The following is a 16,945-nucleotide window of genomic DNA, read 5'->3' on the forward strand; positions in this document are numbered from 1 at the left end:
GTTGGATAATTTGTTTTGGGCATTGAGTCTGATAACATTTGGAAAGTCTAGAAAAGCTGCAAGTTGTGTTTAAGTGTCTTTAGTAGAGAGAGCTAAACATAAATTTGATTGGTGGAAGTCTCCAGTGTGCATGCTTTGCAAATAGGGCAACTCAGTATACAGTATTAACTCTGTAAACTGTGAAAAGAAAGATTTATATGGTGATAATGGCTTAATCAGCATCGTGTGATCTCAATTGGCGATGGCTGGAATGTAAAAGATGTTCATTTATTTGTAAGACTTTCTGAGGGTGGGTTTAAATTCAATCTTGAAGCTAGATAAAAAGTTAGCATATATATTTTTTAAAGCCTTATTTATTTATTGTATTTGGTCTCCACAGGTTTGACAGCACCTTTCTCAGCCTGCTGGTCACATTTCTCAACCCGGGTAGAAATGAGAACTCGCTCAGACTCCACGGATTCGGCGGGCTTCAGCCACAGCCCCCCCTTGGATGCAAATGGGAGACCTGGGCCGGGGAAGGGGTTGAAGAAAAAGTTTCAAAAGTTATTCGGAGGCAGCAAAACTCAAGCCAATTCTCCTGCCATCTCCCCGACTAATGGACAGCACTCACCTGTTGAAGAGGAGCCGCAAAACGGTCAGTTAACAAAGCTAACATCAAAGACATCCATGCATTAGCCATCTGTTAATAGTGATGAGTTTAATGGTGCTATATGTGCAAAAGCATATGAAAAGGATGCATTAAATAGAAAAGAAATAATGTAACAATTAACTTAAAACAGCAGCAGGTTTCCTTGGTACACCTGCACACAGTTTTTCAGGTAGTCAGCAGGTCCATTGTTCCTCTGTCTTTGGTCGCCACAGTTCTTCTTCTTCTTCTTCTGTGGATTTCTGCGTGTCCCAGACTGACTCCATGATGTTGAAATCAAGGGCTCTGTAGGGGGGAAAAGCATCTTCTGCAGGACTCCTTGTCCTACTTGTTGATGAAGATAGTTCTCGATGACTCTGGTTGGATGTTTGGGGTTGTTTAAATTCCTCTCTGACACAGATGACAAAGTCTATGAGGACTCAGTGTTGGATAAATAGTGGAGAGGCAAAGTAAACTCCTCACGAAAGCCTTTCTAAACAGTTTACAGACCAAGACCCTTCTGTTACTGTAGTTCTCCAAAGTATGATGGTGAAATTCAGAATAACTAAACATAATGGAAATTAAAACATAGTTACATCTGTAGTAGTGCGTGTAAGGCTGATTTTGTATAATCAACAGAAATCCAAACATCCTGTTGCACAACGCTGTATGTGTAACTCTGAAATAATGTGACATCAACTGCCTTTAAAAATGACCTGGTGATGAATTATGAAACATTTTGTGAAACAACTTTTAACCTCTAATTAGGACTCCAACAATATGTGGATTAAAGCTATTTTGGTCATTTTTTTAAAGTAAAAAAAGTCCACATTATCTGATTCCAGCTTCTCAAATGTGAATATTTTCTAGTTTCCTTGTTCTTTTATGATTGTAAACTGAATATCTTTGAGTTGTTGGACAAAATAAGACACATATCACAACAAGACAGACATCCTAAACCATTTATTGAATTTGATGAACCAAGCAACTAATCAGTTAATCAGGCTGCAGCCGTATTAAAGATTAACTTCATTATGGCTGCAATTAAGGATTATGTTCATTAAATTATTGTTTAAGCTTTTGATCGGTCAATTAATCTTTTGGTTTTAAAAATGTCAGAAAATAGTGAAAATGTTGTATTTTGTATTTTGTCCCAATCACCAGTGCAAAAAGAGACAAAACATATTCTTTATAATAAAGGTACAATACAAATATAGAGTGACCTCAGCATTAAAGGGCTTCTGGAGAAAAGAAAAACAGCAGCAAGTATTTAATGGCTATTAATAGAGCTGAAAATATTCATGAGATAGTGGAGCCAAAGAAAGTTTTGGTGAAGAACAGATCATGGGACAAGCTTGTGAAGGTAAAAGGAAAAAAGGAAAGTAAATTATGAGGATGTGCTGCTTTTGTTTGTCTTACATACTAAACCGAAATATATTTGGGTTTTGGACTGTTTGACATATTGCTAACAGGCATTATACATATCATCTGTACTTTTGGAAGTTATAACAGGAAGTTTAGATGCCACACTTTATTGTACACAACGTCTCCAACAGCTCAAAACAAGGCCTCCACTTTGCTTTTTCTCTATCAGTGATATCCACATTTGAGCAATGCCTCGAGGACCGTCGCTTGTGTGAGGCCAGCCAACGGCTGATAGAGAGAGAGGAACGTCTGTTTGGGGAGATAACAGACGCAGAGGCAGTCAAACATCAGGAGGAAGAAATAAAAAGGCTTTCTGCAGACCGCAAAGTCCTGGAGGATCTCATAACGCAGATTCTGAAACAATCCCTCAACACAGAAGTCAACATTGAGGCTCTAACATCTGCTGTGAAGGCTATCTGCCAGGAGGAGGAGCAGGACCAGCTGTGGAAGCAGAGAGGTGGGACATCGCCAGACTGGAGGCCGAGCGAATGGAAGAAGCTCCATGACTCGACCCTTTCCAGCTTGGTGACGGATTACATGGATAACCCCACCACCTCCAGTCCTCCTGCAGACAATGTGGTGAATAGGTCATCTCTCCAGGTGGATGTCTGTGGAATGGGCAGGCAGCTGAAGCAGGACCTGCAGTGGGTGGTTGATGTGGTAAAGACCTGCTACCCGCCAGAGATGCACATCTGTAATACCTACGCCAGGTGGTACCATCAATTCTTCAGCGCCAGACTCAGAAAGATCGCAGAGTTTGGTCTAGGAGACAAGGACTGCACTTTCCTCCTGCGCTGGGTGAACGAGTTTTATCCAGAGTAAGTCATTCATTCAATTTAAACTTTTATTATAAGACAATAAAATGGTTTAATTCAGCTTTTGGTGAAGTAGCTCATATGTGTTGGTCCATCAGTCCATCCTCTGTCCAACATATTAGACCAAGAATCCTCAACAACTTCTCAACACATTAATAGTACATTTTAGTGGTGGAATCTAACCAAGTGCATTTACTCAATTACTTATAATAATAATAATATATATATAAAGTATTTCCATTTTCCAGGATTTTTCAGCTTTATACTTGTGCTCCACTGAATTTTGAGGAGTGCTGTTACATTTGGTACTTTAAATGTATTTTCTCCAATGACATTTTAAAGGCAATTTACTTGAAACTTTTACAAAACTAGAGGATCTGAGTGCTGCTTCTTCCACCACTGATAAATATAGTATCAATATTCATGATCTCCAGAGAAGTCCCAGTCATTTTGGAGACCATGAGGCCTTCAGGTCAAACATTCATGATACCAAAATGTTGGTCAAGGGGGTTTGTTTGACTTTGGTCCACAATGGAGAACAAATTAAATTGGGTATTCATGTTCTCAAGAGGATAAGTCTTTTTGTCTTTAGTGCTCACCTCTCTAATCCACCAAATTAGGGCCAAAATTGTCACATGAACCACAGACATATTGCAATTTAACGTACATACATTTTCTCTGATGCTCCTCAGATGATAAACCAACACCACACTGCTTTAATTGAGCATTATCCATGTGGTCTTCAGGTCAAACATTCATGATACCAACATTTTAGTCAAGGGGTTAGTTTGACTTTGGCCCACAATGGAGAACAAATTAAATTGGGTATTCATGTTCTCAAGAGGATACATCTTGTTGTCTTTAGTGCTCACCTCTCTAATCCACCAAATTAGGGCTAAAATTTGAATGTACATACATTTCCTCTGATGCTCCCCAGATGATAAACCCTTTGAATTTTGGGTACCACGCTGCTTTAATTGAGCATTATCCTGTGGAAGAAACATTTCAGTCTCAAGTCACACTTATATTTACTGACTTTTCCTCCAATCTTTGCTTTTCTGCATGATTTTACTTCTTAAAGAAAATCACTCTTTGGTAAAACTGGTCACAATCAGTAGATTCATGCAGATATTGCTTTGAAATATTGCTCCAGAGAACACTTCAAAGTAATTAAATCAGAGTGTTTGTCTTGTGTTGAATGACTGGTGGAGACAAAACAGTGATGTTGTGAGGAAACTTTCACAAAATGTACAAAATACCCTGAACCTCCCTTTGTGTAATTGGGCTTTATTCATGTCCTAAGTGTGTGAAAGAGGAAGCGCCACTTTCACCCTTAACCGCTCAGATGGATCCAGATAAAGCAGCTCGGCCCTTACATTGTGAAATGGTCCCAGGGAGGCAGCACGGTTGAAACTACACCACAAAAACACACATTGAATTTGGTTTTATAGAGGCACACCCTGGTTGGTTTCATACTTTACGACATGTTGCTGCCTGTCTTTGTCTAACTGAAGTAGAAGGATATGAAACAAGCAGATTGAAGAAGAAGAAGTTAAAGTGAGATGAGTAAATTATACCTCCAGGAACACACTGGGCCTCACAGATGACTGATGTAGAACAAACTACAAGTGTTATTACTTCCTGTTATCTGGATGTGTACAAAACAGCTTTGTTAATGAGCTTGAATGTGATGTTTTTTTGTCTGTGTCAGAATCCTTCAGAAGTTGGCCGGTGAGATCGATCATGAAGCTTTGGGGAAACTGCTGCCTCAAGATTTACTGGAACCCCTGGAGGAGCAATACCTGACCAAACAACAGGTAGTTTCATCAGGTTTAATTTGGTAGTTTTAATCAAACTTTAGGTCTTGTTTTGGTGTTTTTTTTACGCTAAAAGCATCCTGTAACAATCCAGATGTTTGACACTCAGTTAGTGTGAGCAGTGGCGTGCACAGGCTTTTTGAAGGGCAGGGGGCGAAAAGAAAAAAAAGGGCACATACAGCACGTTCTCGCCACTGAAGAGGGCACTTTAGCGCACATTTTTGCCACCCAAGAGCAAAGTTTTGCGTGTTTTGCCAACCAGGAGGGCACCTTAGCACGTGTTTTGGCTCCCAAGAGGGCACTTTTGCGCGCTTTTTTCAACAATTGGGTCACAAGGGGGGGCACACCACTGAGTGTGAGTGAGATATTGCAGCTACTACTATGGGTTATATATGGGTTATATCCCACTAGGCACCGTTTGTTTGGAGCACATACAAATAAAAGAAGCAATGAAAAAAACATCAAGGAGCTGTAAGGCATAAAAAAATCCACTTATAAGATCAGTGAATAAGCTTAATAGACATAAAAAGTAAAATAAGATCAAATAAAGTATCTACAAACAGTCACAATGCTAAAACCTTGACCTTGATCCATTTCCAGCAGCAGTTGGTTTTATAATCAGGTATTACTGTACATAGCGATGCTTTGATGTCAACAGGCAGAATTCACTTGTTGCAACATGCCAAGATAAAGTCAAAACACTTGAGGCATGCTGGGGGGGGGGTTATAGGTCTTGTTATCTGATCTCAAGCTCCAGTCACGTGGTTTTTTTGCTCTCCAGACAATAATCAGTGTTTTTTGTTTATCCAGAGTGAGCTGACAACTTTCATCGGCCGCGTCCTGGAGGAAGCGCGGGAAAAATGGGATAAAGGAGAGAATCCCGAAAGAGAGGACGGCTGCTTCGTCAGTCCTGTTTCCTATGACATCATTCAGGTACAGGTTTCATCAACACGACACGATGTTACAGTAAATCAAAGCTTTCACAGAGACGATATCACAGCTGCAACTAACAATTATTCTGCTTATTCATTTCTGGATTAATCATTTAGTATTTACAATATCAGAAAATTGTGGAAAAATGCTCCAAAACTGCTGAAACTATGAATTAATTATCCAAATATTTTCAGCTTAATTGAGGCAATTAACTAAACCAATTAATCAACTAATTGTTTCAGCTCTAGATGACGTGTTTTCTTCTGTCATGTTGAGCTATTTTAGTGCCAGAATGAATACAAAATAGCATTAAAATGTGTTTTTTTAATGCTCATTAAATCATTTGATTGTAATCATGGGTAAACATATCACAGAAATAGTCCCTACAGTGTTTTATTCTACCCTCCTTCCTGTAATTTAGACCAGGAAATATGGAGGAAGTTGCCGCCAATGAGGGAATTTTCCACATGAGTCCCACCACAATATGTTTCTGGCCTGTTTCACTTATTAACTGAAGCCACACAGCAGAAGAGGAAAAAGATTAACAAGCATGGGTAGTTCACTGTGAGATCAGGGTCACTGTGCCCCATTGAAAGGGGGAGCTGAGTTGGTTTCAATCAGAGAAGTATACAGTACAGTGTCGAGCTTTAATTGATGTGTATGATAAGATATGAAATAAAAAGGCTAGTATTGTATGAATGACATGCAGTAAACTCTTTCTCTCTGTTTCAGTTCTTTTTAAAGGCAAGGCAGTTTTATTTATATAACCCATTTCATGCACAATGGCAACTCAATGTGCTTTACATAAAACAGAAAAACGTGTAATTTGAGAAACATTAAAACATACAATTAAGAATAGAGCATTAAATATAAGATTGCAGCATAAAATAAAGATTAGCTTTAAAATCATTAAAAGGACATACTGTAGAGTGCAAATGAAAGATTAAAATGTAAAGTGCTTTAACCTTCATGTCGTCCTTCCTTCTTTCCTCCGTCCTTCCTCCCTCCTACCTTCCTTCTTTCCTCTGTCCTTCCTTCCTTCCTCCCTCCCTCCTACCTTCCTTCTTTCCTGCGTCCTTCCATCCTCCCTCCCTTCCTTCTTTCCTTTCCTCTCTTCCTCCTTTTCTTCCTTCCTTCCTTTCCTTCGTCCATCCTTCTTTCCTTTCCTTTCCTTTCCTTTCCTTTCCTTCCTTCCTTCCTTCCTTCCTTCTTTCCTTCCCTCCTTCCCTTCCCTTCCTTCCTCGACTTGAGGACAACAGGAGGGTTAAAAGAGCTCAATCATAAGCTCAGGAGAAGAGAAGTGTTTTTAACCTGGATGTAAACATGATTTCAGTTCTGCTGGTAGTTTGTTCCAGTTGTGTAAAAGCTGCTTCATCATGTTTAGTTTGAACTCTGGGCTCAACTATCTGACCTGAGTCAGTAGATCTCAGAGCTCTGGGCTCAACTATCTGACCTGAGTCAGTAGATCTCAGAGCTCTGGGCTCGACTATCTGACCTGAGTCAGTAGATCTCAGAGCTCTACTGGGTTTATATTCTACTAACATGTCATTTATGTATTCTGAACCTAAACCAAATGCTAAATGCTGTAATTAATTTGTGCTGTCTGTCTGTTCGTCTTCAGCTTATCAATGGGATCGTGTCTGCAGCTATAAAAATTGTGTTAGATCAACGCAAGGCCCAGAATCTAACACGGCCACTGAAAAATTTACTAGAAAGGTAAGGAGACTGATTATTTGCCTCTAATAATAATAATCATTAATGTGGGTTTTTAGTTTTATTCTTAATAATATCATTCCTGCAGGTTCAAGACCTTTCAAGATGACATCATGAAGCAACGCAAACCGAACAGCAAGCCGTTCATCAAGGCGAACCTCGGCTGTGTCAAACAGTTCAGGTACTATTCTCCCCCATGTGATCAGATCATGCCTCCTGGTCATACAGTACTGGCTATTAAAAGATCTCCTTCAAATGTGCTTTCAATGGGAGCCAAAATCCACACAGTCATTTAAAAGTAGAAGTTTATATTGAGCTTCAGCAGTCTGAGTCAAGGTTATTATAGTTTTGAAATGTTCTTTAGTTTTTATTTTTATTTAGTTTTTCAGTTTGTTTTTTTTTAAATTTCAGTTTAGTTTTTATTTTGAAGGAATTGACTAGTTTTAGTTTAGTTTTATTTTGAAGGAATTGACTAGTTTTAGTTTAGTTTTATTTTGAAGGAATTGACTAGTTTTTAGTTTAGTTTTATTTTGAAGGAATTGACTAGTTTTAATTTAGTTTTATTTTGAAGGAATTGACTAGTTTCAGTTTAGTTTTATTTTGAAGGAATTGACTAGTTTTAGTTTAGTTTTATTTTGAAGGAATTGACTAGTTTTTAGTTTAGTTTTATTTTGAAGGAATTGACTAGTTTTAGTTTAGTTTTATTTTGAAGGAATTGACTAGTTTTTAGTTTAGTTTTATTTTGAAGGAATTGACTAGTTTCAGTTTAGGTTTTATTTAGTTTTAGTCTTAGTTTTAGTTTTTCAGGTATTAAGAGAAAGCCTTGACTTGTAGAAGCCAAAAAATGGTGACCTCGCCTTTTAAGGATAACATAGATATTCCTCTTGGAAAATTGAAAGCTATCTACTTGATTTGACTCATTTGGACAGCTTCAGACTGTGGATTTTGTCCTCCATCATACATTGTAAGTGCATTATGAAAGGATCTACTAATAGTCAGTATGAACAGGAGGAATCATTACAGGAAGTTCCTTTTGAGCACTCGTAAAAACTATGAACTTGAACCTGTCATCATCAGAATGAAATATCACTGTGAGTTAAACTGAGGGGGTTTTCCTGTGATCTGTATCTAAAGGGACGTCCTTGTTACGAGGCGCCATCTGTTCCCGGAGGATGTACGGGAAAGCTGTTTGTCTATCCTGAATGACATGAAACAATCTGCCCACACGTACTTACTAAGCCCGGTGCACGAGATCCTCAAGGTAAGTTTATTTACAACTGATTTCATTTCTTACAATCAACTAATCCCATGAAATGTGAAAGAAAATGTGAATCCATCCAAGGCCTGATCTATCTTATTATTCCCTAGTGAATCACAGCATAGCACTAGCTGACATGTTGCTTCATCAAGAACACACATACTGAAGTTTATTTTGATTAAATCCCACACACACACTGCGCTGTAGCCAGAAATACTCACTAGAGAACACCACAGTTGAAAATAGGAGGAGTTTTTGATAATATAAAAACAGTGCAGGGCTAAGATGGACCTCTCCAGTGGACTTTGGACTTTCATGGGATTCACTGAAAATAAAGAAAAGACTAGAACAACACCAGCTTTATAATATAAGAATCAGGAAATCAGCCAAAACTGACAGACTAAACAAGTTTTTTATCAGCTCTGAAACATCACAGCTGCTTTTTCGTCTGTGTTATGATGTGATGACACAGATCTGGAAAACTAAACTTCAATTATTTGTATAAGCAGCATAAACATCAACATTTAGACAACAGTTTATACATTTAACCTAGTTTTTTTAATATGTATTCTTGCACCAAACAGTAATTTTCCTTTGATTTCTCTGTTTTTCTATCAAATAAATCATCTTTATAGCATAATTTTAGCTTCAGTAAGATATTGAAAGTAACAAAAACAGAAAGCAGAACATCAATTAACAAAATGAGAAAAAAAAGGGAATATAGATATACAGGGTGTCCATAAAGTCGCTTTATAATTTAACTCATTTATTACAAAAGCAAATGAATAGACAAATCTTAATAGACCTCTATATGGGCTCCATCAAGATGATACCTGATTTCTTGCTGTGCATTGTGATGTAAAAACTTTGATAACCACTGTGTACAAATCTGATTAATATATCTCATCAATTGCTTTTGTAATGACTTTGTGGAAGCCCTCTATAGTCTTTTTTTAATTCAGCAGATGTTATGTTTCCCTAAAGCTCTAGGAAACACATCCACACAGATTTGCTGAGTTTTTGTTACTATTTGGACTCAACATTCATTACAATGTGCTCACTGTGTAGATGGATAACAACTCAACTCAAATCTTCACCCTAACTCTAAGCTGATTATTACAAAGTATGCGTTACCATGGGAGATCTGCTTGTGGTAAAAGTCAGAGATCAAATATTTCACTGTCTCATGCATCATGTTTGTGTGTCTCATACAGCCACATTACCGCAAACTGGGGATCAGTGACTGGCTGAATAAACCAGCGTGGTTTGATAATCTGCTGCACACCATTGAACAAGAGATTGGGGAACTTCAAGGTTCAACTGAAGCGTGTCACCAGGTAAACTGAAGAAAGCATAAAACACACTCTTCCAATTAGATTAAAGGACAAACCACTGTTTTTTTTTTTCAAGTTTCAAGCTCCTTAAAGGTGCAGTGTGTAGGATTTAGTGGCATCTAGCAGAACAGATGCAGCAATGTTTTAGTGTATAATCCTCAAATGAGGCCAACGCTGAAGTAATTTAGAACTGCATTCTATCAAAAGGCCACCAGGGGGCGACCGTCTCTATACAAGTCAATGGAGAATTCACCAACTTCTCACTTGATTTCTAACCTCAGTAAACATTTTCAAAATGTGTTTATGGTCTCAATCGCTAGTTTAAAGCCTTCTTCAATGCAGTATGATGTTCATTTGGGACATTTTGGCCTCCCTGATTTTATATTTGACGATAAAGCAGTCTTTCTTCATTTTTTTGACATTTGCGACTAATGTAGCTTCTGTAACCTCAACCCTAGATGCCACTGAATCCTACACACAAATTTAAGCCAAGCAAGATTTAAGAGTGATGATTTTCAAATTGTGCAGAAGTTAAAAGAAACCAATGGCTGCCTGGATGTTAGGAAAACAGTAATATCTGAAATATTCATAGTTTTTGTAGTAAAATAGTGTAAAACATGGAAATTACTGGTATAATTCTAGAGATTCATAAATGATCTGGCAAATCATGTGCAAAAATAGTTTAATTTGAAGCTGGATGTATGTTGAAAATGTTGAAAAAAGTTTTTTTGATCCTAATTACTGATTTGATTTCAGGAGCTGATTGGCCAGCTTCACCAGGAAGTGATAGTAGAATATGTGAGGAGGCTCCTGAAAGGTGAAGTCAAACTAAAGAACAAGGAGCGGGAAGAGAAGGCCTACAAGACTGTGAAAGACAACGCAGAGAGTTTGCACAGTTTATTCATGAGACAGGTGAGACTCAAGCACGAAATCTAACAGTATTACGTTTTAGTTGCAGCGTATTACTGGAATCACTGAGAAAATCCATGGAAAAACCATTAATGACAAATCCCTCTATGAAACACTTGGCTGATGTATCACTGTTGAAAAGAAATCAAAGCCTAAACTAAACAATTTCACAGGGATCAAAGGAAGACTGGCTGAAGGAAATCCTGAACAAGATTGCCGAAGTACTGAAACTCCAAGACCTTCCCGCCATCCAGATGGAAGTAGTATCACTGGCAGCTTATTGTCCTGACCTCAGGTAGCCATTAAACTCTGCATACTGGATTCATTTCAACAGTAGACGCTGAAACAAATGTCAAGCTGTCTTTTTTTAGCCCCGTGTGACCGACCCATACTTGATAGAGGATGAACATCAGCAAACTGAGGGGCAACAGGAAGTGAACTGGTTTTGGCTAAAACTTCCCAAATGATTTCAGAAGTTTTCTGGCGGCAGGATAATGAGCAAATTTCCTAGAAACGCTTCCAAGAAAAAGAAAAGCTCTGCTGTTTAATGGAAGCCGTAGATTGAGTCTGTGATGTTCCCATGAGAGTTTAAAGTCAACAGATGATGATGATGTTTCTTTCCAGATGTTTGTTGTGACAGTAAATCTTTAATCCTCTGTTGTCTGAGTCACTGTTGCAACACAAACCCAAGAATAAAATAGTCTTGGGAAATTTACTTTTTTGCTTTCATGCGGTTTGGTGAGGATTGAAATCACTTTTAGCCCCAGTAACATCTGTATCAGTAACATCTGTCCCAGCACCTCTAAAACTCACAAAGTAACATGTTATATCTTGTTTTTAAATATCTGGTTTTAAAGGTCAGGATACAATTAAAATACCAGAACTGAAAACAAGCTGATTTTTAGAAATGTAAATAAAATAAATAATACAAGATAATAATAGATTAGAAAGCAAAATATTTAATACATTCTATTTTAAAACAAAGAATTGGGGGGGGGGGGGGGGGGGATATGTATATAAATGGTCAAAAACAATATGAGAAATTACTTAAACTAGTCAAAATATAAAAGTAAAGTTATAAAACATTACACAAAATAGATGATAATAAAGTATATTAATAATATGATACTACTTAAAAGCCTGGCTAAACAGATGGGGTTTTAGTAACTTATAACCTAGATACTTATATATTGTATTGTGTATCTGCTTCATTGTTATAATAATCCTCTAATAATGAGACTAGACAGGGGCGACATGGACAAAACCAAATATGTGATAATATAGTAGAGAAGACTACATCTGCTTTCAATGAGATTCTTGGGTAGACACAATATTACGATATCCAATCTTGTATCATGATATCTCTATAGTATCAATATTCTGCTCTGCTGTTAATTAAAACCTTAATTTCTAATCTTTCCCTTCTTTCATCCACAGTGGAAAACACGTTTCTGCTCTGCTGAAGCTCAGGACGAACCTCACCAAGGCCGACAGGAAGACAGTCAAAGACACTCTGTCCGACACGCTGAGAGAAACCCACACGCTCAACGCTCAACGGACTTTCTTCTCCAGAGTTCAAGTCAAATGAGACGATCACTCCAGTCCATACGTTCTTCTTCTCATTTCAGTCATTTTTAAAAAGTGAATTGTACAGTATTATGTATCATAGTGTTTAGATTAGTATGATGAACGCACTGTGTGTTAACCATGCTATCACTGTGTGTTAACGATGCTATCACAGTGTGCTAACGATGCTATCACAGTGTGCTAACGATGCTATCACTGTGTGTTAACGGCAAATACAAAACAGGCAACAAACAAACAAAGCAAAAAAAAAGTCCGATCTCGGCTCAAATGTTACTGTTATAATGATCTTAAGCTGGAAATAATGTTGTCTAGTCTACAATAATAATATAAAAATAATGAGTTACTGTATGAATGTAAATGCTAGACTGGTGCATTTCCAGTATGTGTGCGTCTAAAAGAGGTTTCAATGTGTTTTATTTTGGGAAATTTACCATGCCAGATTTTGTATGTGAATGTGAAATCAAATCAGTATTATAGTGTTTTCATATAGTGTAATGTATATTTTTGACTTACATGTGCAATAAAGGGAAACTGAGATGTAATATTATATTTTTGAAAATAGTTGTTTCATGTCATCTGCTGTACAAATTATCATTAAAGTGTTAAATTTAAGTTTATAAATAAATTTGCTGAAACGTCTGTGTGTTTTGACAGTGATTTCATTTAAATCTGTATATAAACCCTAACCATTAACCATTAACCATAAACCCATCTGTTCATCATCTTATCAGGGTGATTAAAGAAATACAAAACCTTAAAGGTAGAATATGTAGAATGAGCAGAACAACGCCATCTAATGTCTCGAGATCGTAGTCGCAACAACCAAAAAGTAATTCCAGCAGTCGGGTTGCCAGGTCCGGTGCCGGATTTTATTTTAGCTCTAACTCTGTAAATATACCACTTTATCCACATGTCTAACCTTTTTAGGCGAGAAAGTAGCCCTTTAGATCCACAATGTGACGCTAATTTGTCCAAATAACATCTGCTTAAAGTTTTGTTCCTGCGAATTCGGAGCCACTCAAGTTAGCCGTAGCGAGTAACGCACTTCCGGTCATTTTCACAAAATAAAACACCCGTTGCCTTTTATTATTAAGAAAACCATAACGATAGAGTTGGTGCTTTTATTTTGAAAACAGGAAGCGAACATACCCTCGCTGTAACTGACTTGAAACCACCGAGGTACATTACATTGTAACACGCCAGTGGGAGTAGCAGCAATGTCTCTGCATGTACTGCCTAAACCTAAACACCGATGGGCTTGTGTGTGGTGTCGTCAGAAGCAGAAGAGGCTCACGGTCGTATACATCTAGTCACGTGTACTCTGAGATGGACGCGCAGGTCAGGAAATGACTTAAACGGACCGTATATGGTTTGTTATTTGTGTTATTACATTACGTGTGGGACTAAATACATGGACATATTGAGGAAAATATTCCGGTTTTATGAAAACGGATTTCATATTTCACAAGAATGGATATTTGGCGAGCTGTACAGAAAGTCCTGAGTCATAAGATGATCGTTGTGGATAAAGGGAAGACTTTGAAGGTATGTAGGCATTATAGCTTTTCTCACTTAGCTGAGTGGCTAGCCGAGCTAATCGCTAATACTATTACGGCTGTGAGCAACCATATAAGTCGTGAGTGGTCTTGAATGAATCAGAACAATCTAAGCTTTCCAACAATATACGGCATGAGTATATATGTTTAAGGGTTGGTGTTTAAAACATTCAGAAGACCGTGTGGCTACTTCCTAACATCCGTCTCGTCCCGTGAACGGAACAGCGTGCGTTAAGAGGTTAATGATCAAATATCAAAATCCGAATAGCGTCAGAAAGTCAACCCACTCTCCACATTTCCATTGCTACCATTTTGATACTTCATGGTACACAAACAAATAGCATCTCACATGAAAGCTAAGACCCTGGCGAGTTCAACAGTACCACTATTATTGCGCTAAAAACTCAGTGAACCAGCAGCATACAAAGGTAAACAACCACTTATTTACAGCGACTAACAGATATTCTGTCTTACCTTCGAAGTTTTGTGATGAAAAGTTGTACTTGAGAGCAAAAAACGCTGGTTTTAGTGAGTCCAACACGGCCGTGTTTGTTTACAACTCCATTTCACCCAGTGCCAGCCTACAGTAGCTGCACCTGAACAACAGACAACCCTGGCAACCCGCACTTCCGGCCGTTAATTGGCTGGTACAGTGTACACAGAACGTGTCAGAACGTCATTGTCGAACCCGTCAAAAAAATTTAAAAATATTAACTCAGACTAATATTTTTTTTTTATGGAAAAGCAATACTTTCATTCTGTACCCCTCAAAACGCCCCGTGGCTGTATTATTTTTTTTAAAATATAGCTTTTAATAAATATTCTACATATTCAACCTTTAACAGTTAGTAGATCACCTGCCCCATGTGTTGAGGCTACAGTCCTCACTGCAGGCGACCCTGGTTCGAATCCCGCACTGAGTAGCCATGTCCTGCATGTCATTTCCCCCCTCTCTGCCTCCAGTTTCCTGTCTCTCTCTACTTATCTGTAGGCTACATTAAAGGCAAAAATATACTTTAAAAAAACCCCTTAACTGTTATATAATGCTGCGGTTCTCAACCTGGGGGCCAGGGACCTCCAAGGGTCCATAGGGAGTTTTAGTGGGTTCCCAGAAAAATATTGATAATATTTTAATTTCGTTGTTATTTCATTGACTAGAAGTTAAAAAAGAACATTTTGTTTTGATTTTAGGTTTCACTCTTCACTGTTACTCTACAATAGAGACATTTATGGAATAACTCAATCTTAGACTACATACCAAATGCAGATTGGCACACTGACTGATCAATTTGGGGTCATTGAAACTGAAAAGGTTGAGAGTCATTGACATAGAGGCTGAAATAAAATGAAAAAATTGAAGTTATTGACAATAAAGAGAAAGAATAAAACAAGTAATCCAGAATGTTTCATACAGATAATCTACTGTGGTTTCACTGGGAAGGTTTTATATCAAACACTAAAGAACTGCAGTGATGTTACATCCCTAAATTTGATCTCTGCACCCCCTTAACATGAATGAATTATTATTTATTTAGTATTTAGGTTGTTTTTTTTTGCAGGGCATTGTATGTTAAATTCTCATTATGGGCTGAGTCTGATCCTACAATCACCCTGGTAAGAAATGACATATATCCACAAATACAGATTAAATCAATTATAAAGTACACACAGTTAAAAATATCCTGAAGTTGCTGAAACTGTTAAAACATTATCTGTAGCTGAAGTGTAATTAGAAAGTATAAAGAGTCTGTTATGTACTTAAAACTGATTGATTATGTTGTAGTGAAAACAATCCTACATTTTCACCTGATTTGTACATTTGTATAAATAAATAATTAAAACTTAATCAATTACATTAAAACAACATTATGTGAAACTTTTCTTAATGGAGAAAGAGTGTACAGTATATTTTACTTTATATTACCTACATTACACAGAGCTCATGACTTTAAGTATAAAAGGAATCAAAGAACCTTTTTTTTTTTTTTTTTGCAGATTCATGAAAACATATTCTTATTAAATCACATTAATGAGTTAGAGCACAAAACATGAACATTTAGTGTAAATGGAGAAAATTAGCAGACAAACTTATTAGGGTGTGTTATGATGAGTAAATAAAAAAACTACCCACATTAGTTAAAGCGACATCTGCATGATTTACCAAACTGATGTCAGGGATCAGGGAGTGTAATTCAGGTAATTCACATTCTTTATATCAACTGTGAACTATTTCCATCAAGAAACTGACTCACTCATATCACGAGCAGGCGAGCCGAGCCTGAACAATGACAGGAAATTATTAATCCCCGTGTGTGGGAACAGAAGCCTTGTACTCTGGATCGAGGTGTTTCCTAGTTTATTATGACTCAAGGATACGAGTGTGCTGCACATTACCGGCAGCTTTTTTTAATTTTTCCTGAGAGTCTGTCGCCGTTTTTGATATTGTTGAAAGTAAAAGAAAGATGGGAGTGATAGATATAATTTTCCACTGGAGATAGGAGGAAGATAAATCTGTTTACTGGCTGGGAATAACCAGACTGGAAGCTGGTTGGTGGAAATCCTGCTGAGCTTTCCTGCTGGGAGCCGCTGACTCAAAGATGTTGCTGATGTTTGTTATCAGAACTAATGTCAAACAGGAAGGGACTGAAACACAAGTTGGGATTTATTTGCCTGACATTGACCACTTATGAAAAGTTTTTCAGTTCTTAATTATTCATATTTATTGGCTATGCTAAAATCAAATGAAAAAAAAAACCCAAATCATAGCAATAACTGACTTTAGCCAGACTTTTGTGATTCCTAAACAGGGTTCATATAGTTTTATAGGGGTTATACCCCTTCCATCAGTCCCAGCTGAAAGAAAGAACTGAAATATGTTATCAAAATAAGTTAAAACAGAATAAGATATTACTAGTCTAACCTTTTTTGATCAAGGGTCAGCTGAAAATTATGATGGTCTTTACCGAACATGAG

The 16,945-nt window shown here is 37.5% G+C and overlaps 1 protein-coding gene across 1 annotated transcript; it reads left to right on the top strand.

Annotated features, from left to right (window-relative positions):
• The first annotated feature begins 251 nt into the window (after window positions 1–251).
• LOC128375657 (tumor necrosis factor alpha-induced protein 2-like) lies at window positions 252–12,451 on the top strand. The gene is made up of 11 exons (XM_053336050.1): window positions 252–634; window positions 2,220–2,868; window positions 4,577–4,682; window positions 5,493–5,615; window positions 7,237–7,331; window positions 7,417–7,509; window positions 8,463–8,589; window positions 9,801–9,923; window positions 10,677–10,832; window positions 11,003–11,124; window positions 12,267–12,451. Exons 1-11 carry the CDS (start codon window positions 433–435, stop codon window positions 12,415–12,417), a joined length of 1,947 nt encoding a protein of 648 aa, XP_053192025.1. The 5' UTR covers window positions 252–432; the 3' UTR covers window positions 12,418–12,451.
• The last annotated feature ends 4,494 nt before the right edge of the window (window positions 12,452–16,945 follow it).

The sequence above is a fragment of the Scomber japonicus genome, chromosome 16, assembly GCF_027409825.1.
Source record: "Scomber japonicus isolate fScoJap1 chromosome 16, fScoJap1.pri, whole genome shotgun sequence".
NCBI classification, from domain to species: Eukaryota; Metazoa; Chordata; class Actinopteri; order Scombriformes; family Scombridae; genus Scomber; species Scomber japonicus.